The sequence below is a fragment of the Sceloporus undulatus genome, chromosome 4 (assembly GCF_019175285.1).
Source record: "Sceloporus undulatus isolate JIND9_A2432 ecotype Alabama chromosome 4, SceUnd_v1.1, whole genome shotgun sequence".
Taxonomy (NCBI): domain Eukaryota; kingdom Metazoa; phylum Chordata; class Lepidosauria; order Squamata; family Phrynosomatidae; genus Sceloporus; species Sceloporus undulatus.
Window position 1 is genome coordinate 68,468,056 of NC_056525.1, and position 17,376 is coordinate 68,485,431.

The 17,376-nt window shown below is 39.2% G+C and overlaps 1 protein-coding gene across 2 annotated transcripts in view; it reads left to right on the top strand.

Moving 5' to 3' along the window:
• The first annotated feature begins 1,528 nt into the window (after positions 1-1,528).
• LOC121929456 (omega-hydroxyceramide transacylase-like) overlaps positions 1,529-17,376 on the top strand; it is a 29,842-nt gene continuing 13,994 nt past the window's right edge. Inside the window, exons 1-3 of one of the 2 annotated variants that reach the window (XM_042465033.1) lie at positions 1,529-1,584; positions 7,884-8,030; positions 12,690-12,922. In XM_042465033.1, the coding sequence (XP_042320967.1) occupies positions 1,563-1,584; positions 7,884-8,030; positions 12,690-12,922 (402 nt within the window). In that variant the 5' untranslated portion in view covers positions 1,529-1,562. Of the gene's footprint in view, positions 1,585-7,343; positions 8,031-12,689; positions 12,923-17,376 lie in introns of those variants that run through there. The other variant, XM_042465032.1, reaches the window with a different exon arrangement.

Here is a 17,376-nt window from a genome sequence, read left to right on the forward strand (position 1 = left end):
GGGTTATTCCTGCACTGTACTTTGGACCATATAGCAAAGCCTTAGACTGTAGGCAACTCAGTACGCTCTTCACACACACACACACACACACACACACACACACACACACACACAGAGTAGTCAGCATCACCTAACACTTTAAATATGTCCTTTTGATACATTTACTCTGTAGTGAAGAATGTGCAAAAAGGCTAAAGATTCTGGAGGAATGGCATTAAGACTCTGAATTGGAGGATGAATGAGATAAATGCTTGCTGTGCATTCCATATACAAATGGGCTTTTATTTTTCATTTCAATTTTCCATAGCATGATGATCATGATCATTTTATTTTCATTAATAGTCTTTGTATATAGTTGAAGCAAAGTCCCCATTCTGGAGTTGTGCCTGTTTTGTGCAAATGAGATTCCCATCCTTTATTGATCTGTGACCATCTCCACACATATGATATTAGTTGCATCAGTGATTTTCATGCCTTTTGCACTTGTGACCCTCATGTGGATGTTGAGCCCCCCCCCATTCGATGTAGTATATGAATAAAAATACTTTGTTTAGTATGCATTATTTCATTCACACATTCATGTATATTCATGAATACAGAGGAGTACATCAGTGTAGCAGCATTTTGTCTTGAGACTTTATCACACAGCTTTAACAAGTGACTGATCGCTCCAGAACTGTATTCTAATTCAGGCTGCATTTGGATCCTATCACATGTATTTTTGCTGCCGCTGCCATCACTGGACAGGTACAGCCATGTAACTTCTGGATAGAATCTGAGTTCAGCTTTGCAAATCAGCCGACACAGCTCAGATTCTGTCTGGACGTTATATGGGCTGCACCCGCCTGGCAGCATCAGCAGCAAAAATCCAAGTGATGGGATTCAGATGCAGCCCAAATTAGAATTTTGGAGCAGTCAGTCACTTTTTAAAGCTGTGCGATTTCTTGGCACAAACAGAGCTACAATGCTAATCAGTACGTTGGAATCCAACCAGAATGTCTACTTCATCCATTATGTATGTCACCAAAGAATGCTGAAGGAAAACATAGCACATGTCATGTCATCAAATAGACAATAATCTTCTACTAAAGAAGGAGTGTGCTTTGATTATGAGTTCCTGCATGGCAGGTGGTTGGACTGTCTGGCCCTTGTGGTCTCTTGCAACACTATGATATTATGGTTCTATGAAAAAAACCTAATATGATCTAAGTTCTCCATAGACAACAATCTCCTAGTAAAGAAACCTTATCTAATCTGAACCTTCCATAGACAGATGTAGAAATGCCTGTTTCTCACAGGACCAGAATAATGTAATTTTTTTATTGGCATCTACTTCCTTTTAGTTTAATAATAGCATTTTTTCTCTGCTAGTCTAATCTAAAAAGGCTTCTTTGAGAGTTAGCAATTTAATATTAAAGAATAATTTTCTAATGTAATTCTAGCGCTGTCACCATGAATGTGGTATACTGAAGATGATTAAGTCCCTTATCCTTAACCACTACCTCCAGATAGAAGGAACCCTGTTAAAAATATGAACAGCCAGTAACAAATACAGTACTTACATGGCGAAGCAAGGAACAAGAGGTAGTATGCAGACTCTCTCCATGATGCCTGGATAAAAGCCCATATAAATACATGCTGAAATATAAAATGTGAATATGACTGTGCAGTTTCCTCTCTCCACGCACCCCAAATAACAATCTACAGAAGAATACAGTAGGCCCTTGGTATCCACTGGGGTTTGGTTCCAGGATCTTCGGTGGTTATCAAAATCAATGGATGTTCATGTCTCATTATGTACAATTATATAAAATGGCAAAATCAAGGTTTGCTTTGTGGAATTTATAATTTTTAAAAACATTTTTGTGCCGTGGATGTTGAATTTGTGGATAAAGACTCAGTGGATACAGAGGACCAATTGTATTTACTATGGTCAAGCTGACAACACTTTAAAAAATGAACAGTGGCAGAGCAATAGATGCACATTGCAGTTACGTACTTAATGAAAATCCATCTTCTGAATGCAGATTACAGTAAACAAAGGAGGTAAGGAAGACAACACATTTCCTGGACAGGAATGGCCTAGTGAGAAATGTGGATTGATTTTGCATTGCAGGCATCAGAAAGCTTGTCATAGGGTTGCCTGCTCAGCACTATCCAAAGCCCTGAAATTTCAGAACCAAAACCTGAGAGCTAGGGATGAGCCATTGGCCCAGGTGATGTTACAAAAGTCAGGTCCCTGGTGATGTCATTCAACCACAGTTGCACAGAGCATGCTACTTCAAAAAGACCAAGTCTAACAAATGAGGAAAATATATTAAAAAACATTTTTCAAGACAGCATTTTCACCCTAAGCTTCCTCTTCCTCACTTTGAAGAGTGGAGAAGATGGTTCAGGTCCTGAGAATCAGGGCTAGGCTCTGAGATCTGGCAGCAACATACCCACAGAATCCCCCTGCAATGACATGGCCATGGCCATGTTTTGCGCTAATACTGAGCTGTGGATCATTGCAATTTTTTAAAAAAAGTATAGTAAATTTTCTCCAGTAGAAAACCTAGGAGTTGGTGAGGAGAAAGTGGAACAACTATGACAGGATAAGAACATTGGAGTTTATCAGACGCAAGTTTTTGGCAGTTTTACTGGTCCAATATCGTCAAGTTTGCACTGCCAACAATGCGCATTCACACAATAATGTGATGTTCTTTCAGATATCATTCATTTCTATGGGAGCCTGTACATATACATATATATACACATGTGTGTGTGTGTGTGTTTTGCCTTGATGTTAATATAAAGACATGTGTGTGTTATCAGTTACTGTGGATACTGTTATTATGCAGAGATATGTATATTTGTATGTGTATTGGAAATGTGTGTGTGTGTGTATATCTGTCTTGCCTGCCTGTATTTATAAAGAGGTGTGTGTGTGTGTGTGTGTGTGTGTGTGTGTATGTGGGGGGGTCTGTACCTATAGGTACATCTAATCTATGCAAGGGACCCCCAAGGGCTATCCAGTCCAGCCCGTTCTTCTGTCCCGGAGGAATACATAGGATGCTAGAGATGGAAGGGACTCCCAAGGGCCATCTAGTCCAGCCCCTTCTTCTGTCCTGAAGGAATACATAGGATCCTAGAAATGGAAGAGACCCCAAAGGGCCATTCACTCCGGCCCCTTCTTCTGCCCTGAAAGAATACATAGGATCATAGAGATGGAAGGGACCCTAAAGGGTAATCCAGCCCAGCCCCTTCTTCTGTCAAAGCATATATAGGATCCTAGAAATGGAAGGGACCCCAAAGGACCATCCACTCCAGCCCTTTCTTCTGCCCTGAGGGAATAAATAGGACCCTAGAAATGGAAGGGACTCCCGAGGGCCATCCAGTCCAGCACCTTCTTCTGCCCTAAAGGAATAAATAGGATTCCAGAGATGGGAGGGAACCCCAAAGGGCCATCCAGTCTAGCCCCTTCTTCTGTCCTGAAGAAATACATAGGATCCTAGAAATGGAAGGGATCCCAAAGGGCCATTCACTCCGGCCCCTTCTTCTGCCCTGAAGGAATAGATAGTATCCTAGAGATGGAAGGGATCCTAAAGGGTCATCCAGCTCAGCCCCTTCTTCTGTCCTGAAAGCATATGTAGGATCCTAGAAATGGAAGAGACCCCAAAGGGCCATCCACTCCAGCCCCTTCTTCTGCCCTGAAGGAATACATAGGATCCTAGAAATGGAAGGGATGCCAAAGGCCCATCCACTCCAGCCCTTTCTTCTGCCCTGAAGGAATACATAGAATCCTAGAGAGGGAAGGGACCCCAAGGGCCATCCAGTCCAACCCCTTCTTCTGTCCTGAAGGAATGCATAGTATCCTAGATATGGTGGGATTGAGGTCTGTCACAGCACATGTGTCTATATATGTGTTGCATGTACACACAAATACATGCGCTGTCATCTTCATGCGTGCCTTCTCGCATATATATGTATATGCTGTGCATGCATATATAGACCTGTGGGCCCTTTGAGGTACAGTATGTCACGGATACATGCGCTGCCTTAACCATGTACCCACCTATCCAAACATGCTCCAAATATTATAGATCACAAGGTAAGATTGAAGAAAATATTTTATTTACAAATGGGAATATATAAAAATTGGGGATAAAATAAATTACAACCAGCTGCTGTTACATCACAGCTGCTGTGGGGGGAGCACTGTCACACACTCACAGATCGCATCCACCTCCTCAGGAATCTGAGCATCCCCCTGCACCTTTCCTGCCTCTGATGCTGCAGCTGTTGGTACCTGGCAAGCAGCATGGTCATAATTGAAAGGATGAACTGCAGTCCACCCAGTAGCAGGGGGCATCACACAATTCCTGAATAAAGAAAGGGAATCCACGCGAAAGCTAGTACACAGGGAGCTGCAGCTAGCATGCACACTCGCATGCACACACTTAAGGCGAAAACAGGAAACTGGAAGGGGTTTCTCCCCTCGCTCCCCCCGGAAGCACAAAGGTCACAATACAACCAAAACCTCCAAAGAGCATGTGCAAAGATGTTGATGCAAAATGTTCAAACAAAAAGGAAGGCGCTGGTGTAGTAAACAGATCCGCTTTGAATGATTTTGCATCACACAAATCGCCTTGTTTTCGCTGTTATAATGCTCACACCACGCTTCGGGAGAATGACAAAAAAGCAGCCAATGTGATAAAACATCGCGTTATAATGTGAATTCACATTGCTTGCTTCACATCCTCAACGGAACTGAGGGTCCGAAAACTTGCATCTGACAAACTCCATTGATTGGTATGCCAAAACAAAACAAAACAAACAAACAAGCAAAAACATGCAAGATGTACAAAGACACCTATAAAGCTGTCTGGAACAGATGGTACCAGATAATGTTTTAAATTCTATAAATAATGTTTCTGGTTAACTGGAACTGTCATCCAAATTTTAAAGAAAGTGTTTCATTGCCTAGAACATGTTTTCTTAGCTAGCTCGGCTGTCTGGATTGGAGAGCGATATTCTCATACCAGTGGAGGGCTTCATGTGATAGTTTACCAAGCATGGAAATAGTTATGAATTAATTAAACTGTGAAATGTTTTCTACATTTTTCAAGTTACAAAACAAAATTAACAAAGACACTATGTTGTATGGAAATAGCTAAAAAAGCAACCCCAATTGGACATGCTTTCATATCTGTAACAAATAGTATGTGAAACTAGTCAAAGAACATAAACCAAACAAAGAAGATTTTTAAAATAGATAACGAAAAGTTCAGTCAACAGTGTTTTTTAATTAAAATTTTAATTAAACAGTGTTTTAAAAAATTAAATTTTAATTAGTTTTAATTAATATAATTTAATTAAAGTAAATATCTTTCTGTAATGTATCAAATAAATTTGCAGTCCTCCTTTCTGTTTAAAAGCAATTCAGTCAGACTTACAAAGCTTAAATTTGTGCAGCTGTTGGGTTGATGATTGATGATAACTCCAGGGGCTGCTTCTTGTACAATACCAATATGGTCTACCTCCTGAGATTTCACAAGGAGTCATTCTCAAGTGTTGGCCCTGGGTGGTTCTGACCTAGTAGCCCTAACAGACTCCCCCATAAACCACATTCCACTTGGAAACAAAATGAGCATCAGTCTTGGCTGGGGCGTAGTTGTGTTCAGGGTTATTTTTATCAATATTGTTGGCTCCTTCTGCCCCCATATATATCAACATACCTTGCTTGTTTATTTTTAGTACTGTATTGATAAATTGCTTTCCTGCTCAGAAAGGCCTCCAAAGCAATGTACAATCAAATTAATGTTAATATCCAACATAACTTTAAAGTAGATGATCAAAACATTGAAATAGTTTAACATTTTCTATGCCTTGGCTTAGTTATTAATGGAGACTGCAGTCAAAAAATCACAAGACAACTAGGAAGAGTAGCTATGAAAGAACTGAAGTGTGAAGACATATATTATTGAATACCAAAGTTAGGATTGTCCATGCCATTTTATTTCCCATTTCTATGCATGGCTGTGCAAGCTGGACAATGAAGAAAGCTGATAAGAAGACAATCAACTTATTTGAGATTTGGTACTGGAGAAGCGTTCTATGGATACTATGGAATATTAAAAAGATCAATAAGTGGGTCCTAGAGCAAACCAAAGCTGGACTCTCCATGGAAGTCATAATGACTAAACTGAGGTTGTCATACTTTGGCCATATCATGGGAAGACATGACTCCCTAGAAAAGATAATAATGTTTGGTAAGTTAGAAGGCAGTAGAAAAAGAGGAAGACCACATTCCAGACGGATAGATTCAAGCAACAAGGAAGCCATGACCCTGAGACTGCAGGGCTTGAGCAGGGCTGCTGAGGACAGGGTGACTTGGAGGTCTCTCATTTATAGGGTTGCCATAAATTAATCCAATTTGATGACAGTTAACAACAACAACCTACACAACAACAACAACAAAAACCATTATTTTAAACTAAAACCCCTTTTAAAAACCAAAGACCTGAGGGGATGATCAGTCTGGAGTCTCCTTTGAAAATTCAGTGGGGATACAGCCAGTTTGACTTGGGTTGGGGAGATTCCATAGTTAGGTTACTGCTGCAGAAAGAGCCTTAGCACTGAAAGGTTAGGCTGGTGGGGCTAGAGATGTCCCAGAAAAACAAAACAAAACAGAAATCCACCCCACCCTCAGGATTTTCTTTTATTTATTTTTCCTCCTGAAGCACCCCCCCCTTTTTTTTTTTACAAAAATACAAAAATTGAAAATTGAAAAAAGAAATGAAAACTGTACTGTATTATGGATTTTTTCCCTTCTTCTAGAGTGATGAATAAAATGTTTAGCACAAAGTTTATTCCTCCAAATGTATTTCTAAATATTATTTAATAGTAAGATCTTTATTTAAGATGAGATAGTATAGTATTTGATTGTTGCAGTTCATGGTCTTTGTATCCTTTTCTCAGTCCTTTCTATGGGACTGAATGCCATATGTCTATGGAAGACTAGAGGAGACAAGATTATTTTCTGTTTTAATAATCTTAATGGTTTCTGTTGTTTGTATTCTAGATCTGTTGTTGAAGAAGCAGGTTTCTTTAAAAAAAATGTTAAAGATCTGGCTGCCTGAGCATAGGAAGCTTATAATATAGTGAGGAGGAGGCAGCAGATAGACTGTTACACCCTTCAAATGTCCAGATCATGTAGAGATCCCATTGCAGTTCTGTTAGCACCATAAGATGGAAAGGCAATAGTTACTGTCTGGCAAGCAGCCTCAGTACTGAGCTAATTCACCAAGTTTTCTGATATAACTTAGCCCTGCCTTCTGTGTAAATCCATTGGACAACAGCTTCTGAGTTCCTTGTACAAATCTCTCTCCTCATTCAGTGCTGCTGAGCTGTTTCTAAGAAGAGATTGTGAGAAAATCCAATTTAGAAAAACACTCATGAAGAAGACCTGGGAAGAAAAAAGCAACGTGAAAAACCTGCAAAGAAAATTCAAATAGCAGACAAGCATTGGCTGCTTAATACAGTCCTTGCTGCAGAATGAAACTACCGGAAGATTTATTATTCTAAAAGCAGAGCCTTATTCCCATCCAAAAAGGAAAGGCATTGCTTTATGACTCTAGAACTAATTTGGTGGGACAAGAACATTATTTTTAGCCAGTGAAACTATCGTAGCTCTGAATCTCAAACATATGGAGCTTTAAAAAGTGCTTTTTTAAAAAGTGAAAATGTTAAGTTACTTGCATTTATTCCCATCTCCATTGCTGACATTTAAACAGAATGGAAACCTTACCAGGAAGAGACCGGAAACTCTGTAACCATTCTACTGAGGCTGGCTGAAGTAGATTTAAGGATGTCTGGTACTCCGTTTTCTCTTTCTTTTTCAGGTGGTGGTTTTCTTGCAATTTATGAAATAGGTGTAATCCAGGGTTTATTGGAACAAGCGCCTGAAATTCTGAGATCTGCACCAAAAGTATATGGAGCATCATCTGGATCAATCATGGCAGCAGCTGTGGTGTGTGGACTAAGTCTTGGTAAGCAATGCAGATTTGGATTATTTTCGATATATCTATTAATAGACATTTTAGAGTGAAATTTCATGGTTGTGTCTGTTGTAGTGTGGTTGCTTTCACAAATTCAGTTCTCAACATTCATTGTCCTGTCAGTTTAACATGGAGAGGTAATAGTGAGAGGTTACTGTTACATGAGATGGTAATAGTAGCTCAGTTTACAACTGTCATCAAAGATGTTATTAAAATGACAATTCATCACCATATAAATATGAAACATTTTTGGCAGTCCAGTGATGTTAGACAAAAATATATTTACATGTTTCAAAAACAATAGCTTCTATGAGGGAAGAAGAAACAAATTTTCTAGATTTCTACTCAAGAAAAGTCTTCTGATCACTAAGCGTCAAGATATTTTTCTAATAAATTGTTTGCTACTAATTTGACTCAATAAGACCCTTTCTTACTACTATTGTGGTCTTGGTCTCTTATATCAGAGTATTTGCATAGCCAAGTGTTATATGAGTGAGGCAGAATATGATTGTGTAAGTGCTGACTTTGGTGCACTTTAGATTAACCGCACTGATGACAGTGAAAATGACTTCATGCACTAATGATAAAACACTATCCAGCTACATAGTAATCCACACTATTAGTACTTATGTACTGATTTAAAACAAAGGTTGCATGGCAGGTCCCATATGACCTCTCTGCCCATTTTAGTGGTTCCTGCTATACGTCCTGGTCAAACAGAGGTAACACATAGCATAAATTTGTGTTTACTTTCATTGGGAACTGGGTTCCTTAGCACCATTCTTCTTTTTTTAAAAGGTACATGTTATTAATGCACTTTAATGTTTTTTAAATGTGTAAAGCGCAGAGAGTACCCCAGATGGACTTGTGGTTACTTCTACAAATTTCAGCAGTGCACAGCAGCTGTGATGTGTGTGAAATCTCCATTTTTGTCAGTTCTAGAGGGGAGAAATTGGCCCCTGGACCTACAATTTTATGACTCTTGAATTTAATGAAGCTCACACCTGTCCAACTGATCTGTATCAATGGGAAGAGCTGTTATTGTCCTTACAGTTTCTGCTGTTGGGGTTGTTTGGGAACGACCTAGTTTGCCCAGATCAGTAGACAGTGTGCACCCTACTGAGAAGCCTGTCCTCATGATCCCATTTAAATGAACAGCAAAATCCTTCATGGGTTTGAGTGGGAGCAGAATAAGCAAGCCTTTCCCTAAAGGGCTTATTAATAAACACCCATATAAAAATAGCATTAAGTTTTGTAATGAGAGAAAGAAAAAGGAAAATATTACAAGTCACTGAGGATTCATATCAGCAACTGGTGCTTTCAGACAAACAACCCTAGTGCTGTCAATGCTGTTATTTCATCTTTTCCCTTACTTTGAAAGATATTCTTGTGGAAAGAAGAAAGGCAACAAAATTATGCAATATGAATTAAAATGCTGTGCAAAGCAGGCTGTACAAAGAAAATTGTCTGGACTCACCACAGACCTTTTTCTTGCCCTAAACAACACAACTACATATTCATATTCTGTTGGCATTGATAACAGGAAAACAGAGATTGTTTTTATGAACTGTTTGCATATCATCCATCTGATTTCAGTGTCTCTTCAGTGGCATCCTAAATACATTTGCTTCCCCAAAATCCCTTTGAACTCATGGGATTCATCTTTGAATAAATATGCTTGGACTCTTCATGTCAGCATGGGTGGGCTTATAAATGGAAGCTATCTCAACATTATGTACCAGAGTCAACTATCCCATTTGAAAGATCTTCTGTTATGATTTAGGAGTTCAAGGACCTCTTGCTAATTTGGGCTCCAGGCCACAAGAAGTTCAGTGTCTCCTTCGTCTACTGTTTTTAAGATCAATCAGCCAGAATTTCCCTTTCTGGACATGTTTCAGTAATTCATGTTTTGCCAAACTATGACCTTACTTGAACTTGTTGTGCATCCTCCCTTACTTCTACTCAAACATTTATATCAGCCCTAATTCCCAGAGATCCAGTATCTTCAGGACACAATGATATTTCTGACCCATCTAATCTGTCTGTCTGCCTACTTGTCTGCCTGCCCCTTATATCTAGACTAGCCTTAAGGTTCATTGCATGATACTAGACAGAACATGCAAAATGAACTCATTTGGTTATCTTAGGCTTCACTCCAGCAAAGAAATACGTATGTTTATACATGGCAGCTCATTTGATTCAACAATATTAATTGCATGTGTAAACTTATGATACATTTAACTTTAGGTCTCCTTTCCCCACAACAGAGAAGGGAAAATAAGGTAAGATGTTAGACAAATGGTATGGTATTTTCCCCAGTGTAGAGATAGCTAATGGTAATATTTATGATTGTTGACCCATAAAAGGACTGTTGCCTGGGTCTAGTGCTGAAACTGGAACCATTTTTTTGGCCATTTATAGAACAGAAATTAGCTATGGTACCTTGTGAATGAACAATTATTATTTCTAGATACGTTTATCAAAATGGATGCAATACATCATTACTTGTTTTCCCAGAGTAAATTAAGTACTATAATACAATCTAAATAATGTGGATTTTCTTAGACAGCCTGCAGCCAACAATTTTTAATTGTGATTTATCTATTCAGATACTATATTAAATGCAACAGGGCAGTTTAAATGCAGAATTGGAAGCTAGACATGGCCTTTCTGATAAGACTTTTATCCTGCAATACACTCCACCCCACCCCACCCCACCTGCCTCATGAATGGATTTCTTGGCAGAATGGAGGTCAAGATATTGTTGTATTATAACCCTCCCATATTTCCCCAAACATTTTCCATTCTGAATTTTCCATTACAAATGGACACTAGTGATGATGATATTTTGGCTTATGTTGTTGTTGCTGTTGTTGCTGCTGCTGCTGCTGTTGCTGCTGCTGCTGTTGTTGTTGCTGTGAGCCTTCAAGTCATTTCTGACTTATGACGACCCTAAGGCAAACATATGTTAACAGGAGGTTTGCCATTCCCCTCCCCTGAATTTGAGAGCATATGACTTGCTCAGGGTCACCTAGTGGGTTTCATAGCCAATTGGGGAATTGAACCCTGGTCTCCAGAGTCATAAGAGTTTATCACATGGAGGCAAATTGCTTAAATCCTGTGCAGAAACTGGATTTAAAAGTGTGAAACCCCCCCCCCCCCACACAAAAGCGGGTTTTTCAGATGTGTTTGTGTAAAGGAGAAATAATGTGACAATAACCCAAACAGCAAGTCACCAAAACCCACTCCTTTTTACTTTCAAAAGTTCCCAAAAGTAAAAAGGAGCGGGTTTTGGTGACTTTCTGTTTGGGTTATTTTCATGTTATTTCTCTTTCACCCAAACATCATCTGAAAAACAACCCACATTTGCAGTTTTTTTCGACTTTCTGTTTGGATTAACCCTGAACATCATGTGAAAAACAACCAGCAAAAGCAGTTTGTTTTCACTTTAATTCTAGTTTCTGCCTCCATGTGATAAACTCCATAGTCAAACCATTATGCCACACTGGCTTTTATTAAAAGCTAATTCCTATGCCTGAACTGAGGCACCCAGATAATTTTGACATGCTCAGTTGGATCCAGGATGGGAGATGGGGATAATGAGTTATGGAAAGTCTGATGGTGGAAGCATAGATAAAAAAAAAAGATCACTCATCATAAACTGAGTGTAGTGAACTTTGTTCACTCTGTCATTGACAGACTAGCAAGAATTGCCAAGAAAAGGACTGAATGCTAGTTATCAAAGCTAAGCCAAATTAAGCTTTGATTGGGAAGTCATTCCTTTTCCTTGAATTAGCATCAGCCTGGATAACTGAGGTCAACAGGGAGTTATACAGTAGTGTGATGGGAACAAACCAGATAAAGAATCCAGGACCTTATTTGATGCCAAGTGACAAACAACATTCTTTGGATAAGTTAAGTGATTGTGTTTTGATTGACAAGGTTTTCAGTTTTCTGCTGGAATACTAGGGGTATCTATATGATCATTCTTTATTTGTATATTTTATTGGCTTTTACCAATCTGATGTGCTCCTAATATGTTGGACTACAATTTCCAGAATCCCATAGTTAGGGGATGCTGTAAATTGCAGTCTAACATATATGAAGGGCACCAGATCAAGCAAGACTATTCTCCATTCTTTTTTTACTTTACTGGCCAAATATGTATTCCACCCCAATTTGCTGAAGTATTGTTTTTGATTAGGCTCTTCTCCAATGGTTGATCACACTTTACTGAAGCAAAATTGACTAATATATTTTCCTAAGCACCAGTACATTATTACTGATGCATTTTGGTAAGTAAAATTCATGAGTGAGGGGGTTTGGATTAGTAATTTGGGGAGTGTCAGAAAATGTGAAGAACTTCCCTTAGAAATAGGCACATCACAAAATGCTCTGTAAAAAACATATTGGTTGCACTGTTACTGGTTTTATGACTAGTTTCCATTATTGTTAACCTTGATAACCTTGCCCTCTCCATATACCTTCAGGGTGATCTTGTGCCACCCTCTTCTTTTGTTCTTTTCTTGATAAATTAAATATTTTTATAAGCATATGAACCCGTAACTTCTTATTAGGTAGTTCTAACAGTCTTGACTGGCATGCCTTAATGGCTTTTTCTTTTCTTTTTGTTTCCCTATTTCTTGCCAGATGATGTTAAAAAGTGTTTATATGGAGCTGCCAGAGATGCCCGGAGAACCATTCTTGGTCCCCTTGCCCCTGGTTGCAGCGTTGTACGGATCCTGCAGAAGCGGCTGTCCCAAATTCTGCCAGAGAACGCCCACCGGATGGCCACAGGAAGGCTTTATATTTCTCTCACACGTTTAGTAGATGGGCAGAATGTTGTGGTTTCCGAGTATAATTCCAAGGAAGAGCTTATTCAGGTGACAAAGTTCCCCTCTCTTATGTGAAAACTAAATTAAAATACAATGTTAGTTTAATAATATAATTCCTTATGATATAATTTCACAAATAACCGTCAAGGAAGCAAACATCAGCATAGGAGTAAACATTAACTTAAAGGGTATGACAAATGTTAGAATAAAAGAATTCACAGACCTAACTACAGCTTTTGACTAATAGAATACTATGGTGGAGAAAATGAGTAGCCTTATGGATTGTACAGTACTGTATTTGGAAAATACAATGTCAGTAATGAAAAATGCCTTAACTGAAGGACCATTTGGTTTCACAATTTTCAAACAGCCTTTTTAATCAATAGTAAGGAATGATAATGATGACGCTGTACAGACCGCCAAAAAAGGCGGCCTCTCAGCGCCTTTTTTTCCGCTGGAGGGAAGCCGCAGCCGTCAAACCATACAGCTTCCCGCCGGCGGAAAAAGAACCCACAAAAAGTGGGTTCTTTTAGAGCCACAGCGGTGGCGTAATGAGTGCACCACTGGCGCTCTCATTATGTAAGCGTTGCACGGCGCTGTGTGGACACAGCACGGCGCTTATGTAACAATGGCGGCGCCCATGTATACAGGGCACCACCATTGTTATGCTCTCATCACATGCTAGGGTTGCCAGGTGTGTGAGCACTCCGCCCCCAGGCAACCCTAGCACATGACGAGGGCATCCCTAAAGGCCTGTTTGTACCAAGCCGATGATACTCAACATTTATAAGAAGTTAAGATGTTGATTGCAAGAGTGGCAGGTTGGCAGTTCGAGGCCCAAGTGTCACATGAAGGGGTGAGCTTCCATCACTAGTCCCAGCTTCTGCCAACATAGCAGTTCGAAAGCAAGCAAATGCAAGTAGATAAATAGGTACCACTTTGATGGGAAGGTAAACAGTGTCCTGTGCATGCTGGCCCCACGACCACAGAGTTGTCTTTGACAATGCTGACTCTTCAGCTTAGTAATGGAGATGAGTACCATCCCCTACAGTCAGACATGACTTGACAACCTTTAAGTTTATTGTGCAGGACTTGGAGAATGGGAACGGAGTGGAACAGAATGGGGAAAAACTCATATTATCGCATGGGAGAGTGCTGCCGATGCCGTTGGGAGTCCCCAATCCATTCCCCATCCATCCCACAGCAGCCAATTTTGAAGAACTGTTCAGAATCGTTCTTCAAAATTGGCTGCTGTGGGATGGATGGGGAATGAATTGGGGACTCCTGGCGGCATCAGAGACATTTTCCCATGCGATAATATGCATTTTCTCCCCATTCTGTTCCCTTCCCATTCCCTTCCATTCTACTTCCTTCTTGTTCTCCAAGCCCCGTGCAATAAACTTACTTGTCCAAGGGGAATACCTTTACCTTACCTTTTTGAATCTTTAGAATACTTTCCACACTTTATTCTCAACAATATGACAATAACCAAACATAAATATTATTATCTCCATATTACATTCGTAGGGTTAGGTTATAAAGCTAACTTTTGCATTCATAGTTGAGAGACAAGATTTGTATTGTGGGAAGCTCACGGCTAAATGATCCACACAAGGCTCTAGTTGTGGCTCGTGGAAGAGGTATGGAGAGGAACTGCACTCATATTGGGAGAGGAGAGAGCATATCTACTCCAGAGGCTCAGGCAGTTCCACCTGCCAAAACCTCCACAGATCACCTGCCTGTGGTATTGCTACTGTTGCTGTTGTGCGCCTTCAAGTCATTTCTGTGTTATGGCAACCCTAAGGTGAATAATGGGATTTTCTTGGCCCAATTTGTTCAGAGGGGGGGGGGGGGTTGATATTGCCATCCTCTGATGCTGAGAGCATGTGACTTACCCAAGGTCACCCAGTGAATTTTATGGCTAAACTGGGAATGGAACCCTGATCTCCAGAGTCATAGTCCAACACTCAAACCACTATGCTATGCTATGAATGTAAATTTCTCATTTCATCTTTGCACACAAGAATGAAAAATGTGGAAAAAGGTTGGAAACTGTGGGTGGGATACCATGTGGTTGGCCAATGATCTCCTCCCCATCTGCATAGGCCCATTCTTTTCTTAAAAAAAAATTCTGCTGTGAAGTGGCTAATTTTATCTTAGGGAAAAAGTCTCTATACCAACTTGCAGAAGATTTTAAAATTCAATATGTGCCTTAACTTTATCATGCCAAAAACTAACCGTGCCAATCAAATCTTAAATTATGGCCTTTCAGTGCCAAGAATCTCACATCTCTAAGCTATATCCATTCCTTCAGCCATACAAAATAATAGGCCTCGTAATGTAATTTCATATCAGGGATTACCTAGCTGCCACGTCCTTATCATCATACAATGTTTTAAATTTTGTTGTGGGTTTCTTTGCATGCCAGATAAATCTGGAAATTTTCTTCTGCCACTTCACATAAAATATTCCATTTTTTATAGTAGGGATCATTTGAAAAGGAAAGCCTTGGTAAAACATTTGCTTTTATTACTGCAATTTTACCCCAAAGGGATAATTTTAACTTATCCCATTTTTCTAAGTTTCTTTCAAACACTTTCCACACTTTTGCATAATTGCTATGAAATACTAAACTGTTATCCTTTGTGATTGTAACTCCCAAATATTTAATACCCCTTTTTCAACTTTAAAATTTGAAAGAGCAATTAATGCATTATTCTCTTCTGAAATCATATTTTTAGTCAGCAATTTTGTTTTGTTTTTTTAAAACCAGAGCATTTCCTAAATGACTAATTTTTTTCCAGAAGAGTCTTCACTGAGTCCAATGGGTTTTAGGTTATTATCACAAGATCATCCACATGAGCTCTCATCTTATAATGTTCTTTTTTTCTTTTACTTTCACCACATAAATCCAGTCATCTTATCTGATATCTTTCAGTAGGGTCTCCAACAGCAAAATAAATAGTAAATGTGAGAGGGGACAAACCTGTTTAGTCTCCTTTTGTATTTCAATCACCCTTGTTTCATCACAATTAAAAACAAACCAGGGCCTTTTGAACTGAATAAATTGTATTTATTGATTAAATAATGTTTTCACCAAATTTCATTCTCTCCAATATTTGAAATAAAAAATTCCAGGAAATATTATCAAGCACTTTCTCGGCATCAGAAAAATAATATCAAAACAGGTCTTTTGCGATTATGATGTTCCAAGAATTTAATAATGTTAATAACAGTTCTTACAGTCCTTAATTGTCTTTTAGAAAAACAATAACAACAACCATTCAGATTCTCATGGATATTCTGAGAAATATGTTTTCTTAATCTGCTTGCCAAGATAGTAGTAAATTTCAATTCAGGCTGCATCCTGATCTTATCAGAAGGTTTTTGATGTGAAATTTGATGTCCAAATATACCCCGTTTGCATCCCCGCTTCCAAGAGCGCTCTGGCAGCTGCGTAGAGCACTCCTGCAAGTGCAGATGCACCTGGACTGTATTCAGGCGGCAAATTCAGTGGCAAAAACCTTCTGATAAGATCAGGATGCAACTCGAATTGAAATTTAAACCCCGAGAGGTAAGCCAAATTAATAAGCCAAGCAATAAGCTCCTTAATATTTTGTTGAGTTGCTTTTATCAAAAATGTTTTTCTGCTTTTCTTCTAGACTCTGTATTCAAGTCAAGTCACCTTTTTTGATTTCTTTTCTTTTTCAACCGGAAACCGTATTTTATAAATTGTTATCTCATATAAGCTTTGATTTATATAAAAGACAACTCCATTTCTTTTGTTCTTGTTTGCTGACACAAACACTAGGCCCATGTTTCTTATAGCATAAGTTTCATCAGGTATATCTAATCTCATCAGTAGTGTTATCTTGAGTTCCAGTCCACATTGTATGACTGGGGATGAACGTATAGATGATAAAGTTTGAAATAAAGTTTGTATAGAAAGTACTGGCACTGACAATTACATTAGTAACACAAGCAATTCACATGACCATTACTGATAACAAGGACATCTTGTCACCAGGCAAATGAATTAACACAGTATGACCTAAATGTGTTAAATGATCTAATTTGTATTGTCAGTCTCAACTACAGTGGACCCATTGAAACAGTGATAACAGGGACGTAGCCAGGATTTTAGGAAGGGGGGTGGGTCCAGACTAAGTGCCACCGTTATATTGGGGCTTTGGTGCGGTGGCGCAGCAGCACGCACCATTCATTTTTCTAACGGAAGGGGGGTCTGGACCCCAAGAACCCCTCCCCCCCGGCTATGTCCCTGGTGATATTTACTTACGTTGAACAATTGATTCGATGGGTGTACGAAACCCTTTGATAGGGTCACTTTAGGGTTGCCATAAGTCAGAAATGACTTAAAGGCACACAACAACAACAATAACTGTATTAGAAACTAATCATCAGGATGTAGGCCCCATTGTATTAAGATTCCTTTATCTTGTTACAGATTGCAACTTCCTAATTAACTGGAACTTAGCAGTGTC